Genomic DNA, 10,221 nt, shown 5'->3' on the forward strand with positions numbered 1-10,221 from the left:
GCTGGCGCGAAACAGACGTTCCGAAGCTTTGCGAGATCCCGAAGCAAAGATGATTCGAAACACTGATCCGAAGCGTGATTCAAAACACCCACGTCACGTGACAACGGCTAAATGAAGCGTCTAAGTGTTTCATCAGGTGGAGTGCTCCGCCGAATCAGGGTTTCATTGATTGGTCGGTTCGGGAACAAATCACACAATCACACAGTATAAAAGTTTCATATCGTGGGTTTTTGTGAGAGGAGTTTGGTTTTGAGATAGTGGATTTTTGGTGATATAGTGACATTTATAGTGCGATTTGTTTAGTTATATTTAGGATTTAATTTACATTTACACATTGACTTAGAGACACACAGAGTACATATAGTGACACATGAATAGATGCATTGATAGAAATATATATATATATATATATATATATATATTAATAGATAGATACATATATTACAGATACATATAGATTATTAGATAGATAGGCTACATATAAAATAGATAGATAGATAGATAGATAGATAGATAGATAGATAGATAGATAGATAGATAGATAGATAGATAGATAGATAGATAGATAGATAGATAGATAGATAGATAGATAGATAGATAGATAGATAGATAGATAGATAGATAGATAGATAGATAGATAGATAGATAGATAGATAGATAGATAGATAGATAGATAGATAGATAGATAGATAGATAGATAGATAGATAGATAGATAGATAGATAGATAGATAGATAGATAGATAGATAGATAGATAGATAGATAGATAGATAGATAGATAGATAGATAGATAGATAGATAGATAGATAGATAGATAGATAGATAGATAGATAGATAGATAGATAGATAGATAGATAGATAGATAGATAGATAGATAGATAGATAGATAGATAGATAGATAGATAGAAATGGAGGCTCCACAGAAGAGATGCCGTACATCTGTGGTGTGGGAGCATTTCCATTTGGAAACCCCAAATAAAGTGAGATGTGTGTATTGTGATCGGCAGCTCGCCTACTGCAACAATACATCATCCATGATGCTCATTTGAGGAGCATTCATCCTGCCATTCTGCAGGGTGCAGAGGATGGTAGTGTTCCCCTGTACCAAGGCCTGCTACTGACACTGCTGGGCCATCTAAGCAAGGTATGCATTGTTTGAAATATAGGCTAATTATAAGTGAAATATAATAACTAAGTGTTGGGCCATTGTTTAGAAAGGCCATGGACTAAGACATGCCTAACATCCCAATCACAACTGCCAATCACTTTAAAAACAAATGTTGTCAATATAATATTATACTTTGTGAATATACATTTTATATGTCTACATATGAGTACCCAATCTACAGCCAAGACATCATTTTGTTTTTTTGTAATTGTTGTATTTCTATAATGCACTTTATCTTTCTCTGCACACTGAGCATAAATATTCATAACATAACTTTGTTTAGGAAGGTTTCCAAATGAACCAGTAGACTACTTTCACGGTAGGCTACTATTTTTCCAATATATTTGTCTGAAAGTATGTTTTATCTTCTCTTTTAAAAGGCAGACAGAGGGAATTGGATGAGGCTCTTCTGAACATGGTGGTGAAGGATCTGCAGCCCTTCACCATCGTGGAGGATGAGGGTTTCAGGGCCTTTGTGAACAAGCTTGATCCAAGCTATGTCCTCCCATCCCGGAAGGTGCTTAAAACAATGGTCAGCGAAAGGTACAACACAACCAAGGAGAAGACAATGGAGGACCTACAAAAGGCGGAATTTGTTAGCCTTACGGCTGACATGTGGTCTTCCATTAATATGGATGGATATCTTGGTGTAACATGCCATTACATAACACCAGAGGCAACAATGGCAACTGTTTTACTGGGTGTAAGGAGGTTTTACCAAACCCACACAGCCCAGCATCTCATGGAGGCTAAAGCCTTGCTAATGGCTGAGTGGGGAATAACCTCCAAAGTTCACTGCATGGTGACTGACAATGCATCCAACATGATCCTAAGTGCCCTGCTACTCAACCTTCGCCATGTCCCATGTTTTGCTCATAATTTGAATTTGATAGTGAAAAAGGCCCTGGATCAAACCCCAGTCATCAATGAAATTCGCCAGAAAGCCAGAAAGATAGTGGGGTTGTTCAGATCCAGCTGCAAAGCAAAGGACAAGCTTGTGGAGATGCAGAGCTTGATGGGCAGACCAAGTCTGAAAATGATACAGGAGGTTGAAACGAGATGGAACAGCACATTCGACATGCTACAACGCTTGTATGAGCAACGTGAGCCAGTGGCTGCTGCACTTGCCAATTTAAACAGTGATACTGCTCCCCTGACAAGTCTTGAGTATGACATTATTCAACAGTCATTGACACTTCTTCAACCATTCAAACTAGCAACAACAGAGATGTCAGAGGAACAGAGAGTGTCTGCTTCAAAGCTCATACCATTGTACAGGATGTTGCAGCACAAGCTTGCACAGAAAAAGGAAATGCAACGCAGGAATCAACTGTACAGTTAGGTAGGACACTATGACCATACGTGTAATTGGCCATAACTCTCATATTGTTGTCATTATTTTAATTAATATGGTTTTCTCTTGTGTTGGCTCATAGGCTCACATCTACAAGAAGGTCTGCACTCCAGATGTGGAGGGTACGAGACTTTTAGAGCCTTGGCACTGGCTACACTGCTGGACCCAAGGTTTAAAAATGTGGCTTTTGGAAATCCTGCCAAAGCCCTGGATGCTGAAAAGCACATCACACTGGAGTGTGCTTCACTGATGCGTTCAAACACAACTCCTGGTGAGTTTCAGTCTATGTTATCTTATGTAATGTGATTCATGAAATTTATACTTCATATGTGTTGTCAGTTTATGATTTGTTACTAATTGCCGTTTTCTTTTAATTCAGAACCACAAATGTCAACATCAGGCCCATCATCAACACCAGTTGAAACACAAGACAGTTTATGGGAACATTTTGACAATCGTATCCGTGAGACCCAGATGATACACAATCCTACAGCTGATGCCACAGTGGAAGTGAAAAAATACCTCAGCGATGCGTTTTTGCCCAGAACTCATGATCCTCTAACTTACTGGAAAGAGAGAGCAGTAATCTTTCCTCATTTGTATGTCCTAGCTAAAAAATATCTTTGTATGCCAGCAACAAGTGTCCCTTGTGAGAGAATTTTTCAAAGGCTGGAGAAATTATCTGTAAAAAAGAAGTAGGCTGAGTCCTTCAACAGCAGAGAAATTAATATTTTTGAATAAAAATCTATAAGAAAGGGAGACATTGTGGCTTGATTTATTTTTATTAATATTCATTTTCATGACCAAAATCACATTATGCAATGTGAAGAGACTACAGGTTACAAGCTTCATATATTACAAAAATACAATAAAAAAAAAAAAAAAACAACACATTTTTTTATTAGCTCTTTGTAAAGGTTGTTTCAGATCAACACCTGCAAGTGACCACTAGGTGTCACCGTGGAGACGGGTTTCGGATTGATTCGAAGCCTTGAAACAAAATGGCACATTTGCTTCGACTGTTTCATTGCTTCACGAAGCCTCGATCTGCCCATCTCTATTGAAACGGTGTATCAATACCATAAACAATGACCGTATTCCTTTTAAAATGATGGTGTAGTGGTCTGTGGAGCATATAAGCATCTTGACTGGCTAGCCAGTCTGAAACTACTTTATCACTCAGCAAATCACCACTTTCCCCTAATACACCACGTTTTAATCTACTCACACCCCCTTAAGAGCCGGGGTTTGATGGTGTGTAGTACACCTTATGCAATTGCTCGGTCATGTTATCAGATCAGACACCACGTAAATAATGAAACAGTGATTCTATAAAAGCATCCTTTTATTTTTAATCAGGGCTAAATCACACAGCACAATGCATGCTTAAATAGTTAAAATAGAAACACCAACATCCACCAATGTAGAGATATTGTAGGAAATTAACACATATATAAGCATTTTTGTCAATCAGGTAATTAACCAGAATATCAACATTTTCAAAGATATGCCTATCACTCTGTTCGTTTCTTGACAATAATATTACACACGTATCCATTACATATGTACAGAAGCATATTATATCGGCTATTTTACAGACATTATCAAATTCAAACAATTCATTTAGAATGGTTTTAAGCAACACACAGGATGAATCATTCTGGCAGGCATAGAGTTGTATCATTTCAGTCCAGTTGTTTGATAGACCTCTTAATATGTCCAAGTGTTTTTTTTTTTTTTAGACAAATCAGCCGTTTGTTAATATAGGGTTCATTTACAACCTTGTTTTGTCCAGAATGCTCGTCATCAATGTGAAATAACCAATATGCTGTATAAGATCATTAAAGTCGATGTCTCAGAATAAATGTAATCAGGCCAGTAGCTCCGCAGCAGTTACCCATTGTTAGCGTCAAAACAAGGATCCAGCCGAACAGACTTTCCACCCGTCCACAGAGTCATTGACAGCCTGTTCACAGCTATCATTCACCATTTTCCCGCAGTCTCTGTAGAATGTGCGGCTCCTCTCTTAGTTCACACAACACGCCTACGACAACTCCATGGATTCTCTGAGGATGCGTGTCAACCCAAATTTTTTAAAGCCTGGCCGATGACTTGATTTACACACATTATGAAGTAAATTTCCAGTAAACGGTTTAAACCTGTGTTAAAAGAAATACTTGTCAGGATCAAACAAACACGTGTGCTGGATCTGACTGGGGTGATCCACTTCACAACCGTAGCACAACTCTTAACTTTATGTCGAGGAGATAATCCAGAATGACTACTATGACTGCTTTAATGAAATTGAACCCCTTCACACCAATAATGCCATCCGTGTCAGATGCATCCGGAAGCGGGCATCCTGATCCGTGGGATGAAATGAACGTTAGATTGCTGTAGCCAAGCTCCATGCAAAACTTGTCGAGCCAATGTCCGATGTCAGGAGTCCCTACAGGGGGGTCACCCCTTGCTGAAGTAGCAGTGTCATCGGGTGATGCGACTGGCCCTGGAAGATCTGTAGTAAAGTCTTGAGACATGTTGGTTTGAATGTTGGTTTGAAACCACCAGCTTGTAATGTCTATAGAAGGTGGATGGTGTTACACGCTCACTCCTGCGAACTCCCCCACACTTTTCGGGGTCAAACAACCTGACCTTAATTTTATTGTATCGGTCATCTGCATCACTCCGTTTAAAAAGTTTGTCTATCTTTGAAAAAACATCATTCAGGATAGGAACATCTTTCCACTGAAACAAAAACTTCATGTGGAAACATTCATTGTGCTCTGTCTCTGGGAAAGGACACCCTCTGTCACTGAGACCCAGTTTGTCCTCGCTGGTAAGTATGTAGATATGGTCATCAACCCTCTTGATAGTGTGGTTACCAAACACATGGTTTCTTGGAAATTGTAATGTTGAACCGAAAGAATAATGGGTCATCTCCAGAATCATTCAGGTCCTTCCAAACACAATTGTAAAATACATCCCAGTCCTTTTCCGTGAAATACAAACAACGGTCTTCATCCGTTGTAGCCCCCATGTTGAATAACTTAACAGAACGAGATGTTCTGTCAAAGTCGTACACACACAACTGTGCGTTGTCTAGATGAAATTCGTATTTCAGATTTTCTAATGGTTCATGGAGAGACTTGGTTATGCATGGACCATAACATCTCCTCGGAGCCCAACATAACTTAGCAATCGTTTCTACATCATTTACCAATGGGTTTTTAGGACTTCTGGGGGATGCCATTTCTCAAGTGGAAATCACAAAATACTTGCTGAATACCTGCAATGAACAGATCTAAACCCTTTTATATACACAGATGGTCTTGGCTACAGAGCGGGGATATCAGAACAGCTGACCAAACACGTCATACCACAGCCTGCACAACTGCCAGGAGGGAGGGGAGGGCAGGTATCAAAAAGGTCAAATGTATTAGGTCATAAATCATGTCACAACATATATCATATTTACTACTAGTAATAATGCATGACAATAAGCAATTGTGTATTGACACACTGAATTTCGATTGAAAATAAATTCTATTGAACCACTTGCTCTGTAGCCTTGAGCTCACAGCTGATTGGTGCATGAAGTTATTGAGAATGTTCACATGGTAGTAGTAAATATTATATACCTTTTGACAAAAATGATTGATGGTTACGATTGACGACATAATTGGTGTACCTTTGACCTTTGCTTCCTGTCCCCCCACCCTACCTCCGGCAGTTGTACAGGATGTGATATGAATTATTTGGTCAGCTGTTCTGTACAGGAAGTAGTAAGAAGTTTTTTGTTAGCTGTTCTGATATCCCATGCTGTAGCCGAGCCCATCTGGGTATTAAAAAAAAAAAGAAAAAAAAAAAAAAAGAGAGAGTAGACAAAATATTAATCTTTAATGATGTACAATGTTTAATGGAAAACTGAGATGACAAAAATAATGTTATAAGAATTGTTTTCTCTCAACTCAGACTATAAAATAGAGATTGATTAAATAATTCAGTGATGTATTCAGTGAGATGTTTTTTCAAAAACAATGATAAAAAGTAATGGGTGTGGGGTCATTTAATTTTTATTATTATTGTAGAACATAAAAAGTGGTTATTAGGTTTAAAATGTTTAAATGATGCGTCTTTAATGGGGTGCAATGCTTGGTGAAAAACTTGGTATAAGGATTAACTTTTTTACTTTTACTAGTGGTTAAATGCATTTTAAAACAGTGGATATTGTATGACATTAGTTAACAAACAGGGTTTATTTTACTCAAACACAATATTTCATTTAGCTGTAGCTCTAACAAAATATCTTTAACAAAGCGGTGAAATGTGTTTCTAAACGGAGGATATTGATGGAGCAATTTCATTCAGATGTTCACTTTAAAATAATTAATAAACAGTTAACAAAGTGTTATTTTACTTATACCAGAGACTAAAACGTATTTAAACCAAATGTTCAGATTGTCAAAACACAAAAGGCACTTCAAGATTAACAAAATGTAATCTTTGGTAGGGTTATTTTTACTAAACAATATTTCATTTAGCTGTAGCTCTAACAAAATGTCTTAAATTTTAAATGAAATAGTATATATTATAAAATGTAACAACACATACATTCTCAGTTCAGTCATTTCACAAAGGATTCCAAAACAATAAATGGCATAAGATGTTGACAAGACCCTCCAGTGGGTGGAGCGTAAACCCTCTGCCAATTTCACATCAGCATTTCCTCTTAGGTAGTATGTGTGTTTTTTCCAAGTAATCATTTAAACAGAAAATGTGTTTAAACTGTTAAGTCATTTTTTTGGGATTGTGTCACGACACGTAATGTGATGACCCGATGGGAATCGTGTATATTCATGTGTGTTTTTTAAAGTAATTATTTAAACAGAAGACGGCGTCTGATCACTGTTAGATACGGGAGACAGGATATTTAGCACTCCCCCTGGTGGTGAGATCGTGAGAGCTTGTCACGACACGATACAGCCTTTAAGATGTCGATCCGGAGGATGTCAGTTTTCCCATGGGGAAATTATTTCTGTCAAATACTTTGCAGCGGAAACATGTGTGTCTTTTTAAGTAATTAGTAAACAGAAGCTGTCACCTGTACATAGTTTAAACCATTACAGGCAGTTTTTTTTATATATATATATTCCTGGCTTTAAAAATGTCACCTCTCTTAGGAATTGTTTTTAAACTGTTAAGGCAATTATTCAAGCATATAACTATCAAATATACCAATGTTCCTTTATTCAGTTCTAAGAGTTTAACAAAATTTACATGCAAGAATTCGTTAACTCAATTAATGTTTTGTACTGCATATCGGGTTAATAAATATCCATTCGTCTACTAAAAATAAACCAAAAACAATCAATAATAGTCTAATTAAAAAAAACAGCTACTGAGTTAAAATCACAAGACAGACAGACTTGCAGTTGCTAAATATATGGAAAGCAAAATGAGACCAATTGTTGTCTAGTCTAAGGGAAGGACATCTTTCTTTTGAGAATTATATAAAAGAGACATGAATAAAATGCGTTTAAACTGATAAGTCATTTTGAGTCTGTCACGATGCATAATTTAATGTTTGTACTGCATGTAGGAGAGGACAGCGGTTCATCCATCCATCCATCCATCTTCAACTGCTTATCCGAAGTCGGGTCGCGGGGTCAGCTGCTCCAGCAGGGGGCCCCAAACTTCCCTATCCCGAGCCACATTAACCAGCTCTGACTGGGGGACCCCAAGGCATTTCCAGGCCAGTGTGGTGATGTAATCTCTCCACCTAATCCTGGGTCTTCCCCGAGGCCTCCTCCCAGCTGGACGTGCCTGAAACACCTCCCTAGGGAGGCGGCCAGGGGGCATCCTTACCAGATGCCCAAACCACCTCAACTGACTCCTTTCAACACAAAGGAGCAGCGGCTCTACTCAGAGCTCCTCACGGATGACTGAGCTCCTCACTCTATCTTTAAGGGAGAAGCCCGCCACCCTTCTGAGGAAGCCCATTTCGGCCGCTTGTACTCGCGACCTAGTTCTTTCGGTCATGACCCAGCCATCATGACCATAGGTGAGGGTAGGAACGAAAATTGACCGGTAGATCGAGAGCTTTGCCTTTCAGCTCAGCTCTCTTTTCATGACAATGGTACGATAGAGCGAGTGCAATACCGCCCCCGCAGCCCCCATTCTCTGGCCAACCTCCCGCTCCATTGTCCCCTCACTCGTGAACAAGACCCCGAGGTACTTGAACTCCTTCACTTGGGGCAAAACCTCATTCCCTATCTGGAGTACGCACTCCATCGGTTTCCTGCGGAGAACCATGGCCTCAGATTTAAAGGTCTGAGAAATCTGAGGCGGTTCAACACATTTATTCTAATTTAAAATGGCATTTATTTTCAGAAGTGTGTTGCTTGTGCTTTACAGGTTAAAACTTACATTTTGTAACTGATGTTTAACAGAATTTTAAACTTTTTGTATGCACGTAATTCAGAACATAGACGAATATGAAAACCTGGATCGCATTGCTCAACTGTGTAAGTTTACGTAAAGATTTTTTTTTCATGTGTTTATATATTAGAAGAGTTTAGATATTATGTGACTATATTCTTTTTATTTTCAGTGACTGAACCGTTAATTAATAAAACAACGGGTCAGTGCAAATCTGTCAACAGATGTGCACTGCAAGGTATCTATACATTATTTGCGGTCCATCTCGATTATGCAATATTGATAAAACAAAATTGTAATTTCTGTGTTTGTAGATATTTCAAATGTTGACTTGTCACCGCTTGTCTCACAACCGGGATTTGTTACACCCGAAACAAAGGCCTCACTGTCGCTCAGTTCACGGAGACGCAACAAGGAAGGTATTCCTATCCCGAGGAATTCACAAAGTCCCTGATTACATGTTGTATCCCCTGTGGCTGGAAACAGTACGAGAGGCTATTTTGGAGAAAACAAACAGGGGCGTTTATCAGGAGAATGGAAAAACAATCAAATACATTCAGTGTTAAACGAGTCAGTTGGTGAGTATGATTTCATGCTAACATTGGTAAATTAAGAAACATTGTAATCCCTCGCTAATACACATATTCTATTCTCATTCTTTATATAGATCTGTACACTACCAGTTAGCAGATTGATGAAAATCCCACAGCTATCTTCGATAATGAGGCTTTCGTGAGGGATTGGGATGCCTTCAGCCAGCCCATCGTTTCAGACAATACCGATAATGCTGTATCATCACCCGCTGGGCCTGCGGTGTCAGATGAGGAGCTGCTGCTAAACGATGCAGGGGATGTGATTTCGGATATTAATACAGAATTGGAATGTACGGATGGCGATACGAATAATCAAAGGTGCGTGGAAGAGACACCGATTGAAGCGGATGAAAATCTAGCATCAAATCAACAATCAACTTTTCCCATGAATTGTTGATGGAACTGTGTGAACAGAATAGAAAGGTGGACGAGAAGCTGGACATCATTTCAGATAATGTCAAACGCCTTTGTGACTGTTTCCACACTGTTATGACAAACTCAGAAGATCAAGGGAGTTTTATAAGGATTATTCTTGATCGGGTTGGTGCCAATCGTGAAGTATTAAATAAATATGACCGTGTGCTCCAGGATGGATACAGAGAGCGTCAATTAATGGTAACACTTTTATCTAACATCAATAATGCTGTCATAGATGGTAGAAAATAACTA

At 38.7% G+C, this 10,221-nt stretch overlaps 1 protein-coding gene across 1 annotated transcript; it reads left to right on the forward strand.

Moving 5' to 3' along the window:
- Nucleotides 1-1,103: 1,103 nt before the first annotated feature.
- Nucleotides 1,104-2,513, forward strand: LOC127629723 (zinc finger BED domain-containing protein 4-like). Its single transcript, XM_052106940.1, has 3 exons — nucleotides 1,104-1,143; nucleotides 1,548-2,460; nucleotides 2,510-2,513. The coding sequence occupies exons 2-3, from the start codon at nucleotides 1,583-1,585 to the stop codon at nucleotides 2,511-2,513; spliced, it is 882 nt and encodes a 293-aa protein (XP_051962900.1). The 5' UTR covers nucleotides 1,104-1,143; nucleotides 1,548-1,582.
- The last annotated feature ends 7,708 nt before the right edge of the window (nucleotides 2,514-10,221 follow it).

Source organism: Xyrauchen texanus, chromosome 36, assembly GCF_025860055.1.
Source record: "Xyrauchen texanus isolate HMW12.3.18 chromosome 36, RBS_HiC_50CHRs, whole genome shotgun sequence".
Taxonomy (NCBI): domain Eukaryota; kingdom Metazoa; phylum Chordata; class Actinopteri; order Cypriniformes; family Catostomidae; genus Xyrauchen; species Xyrauchen texanus.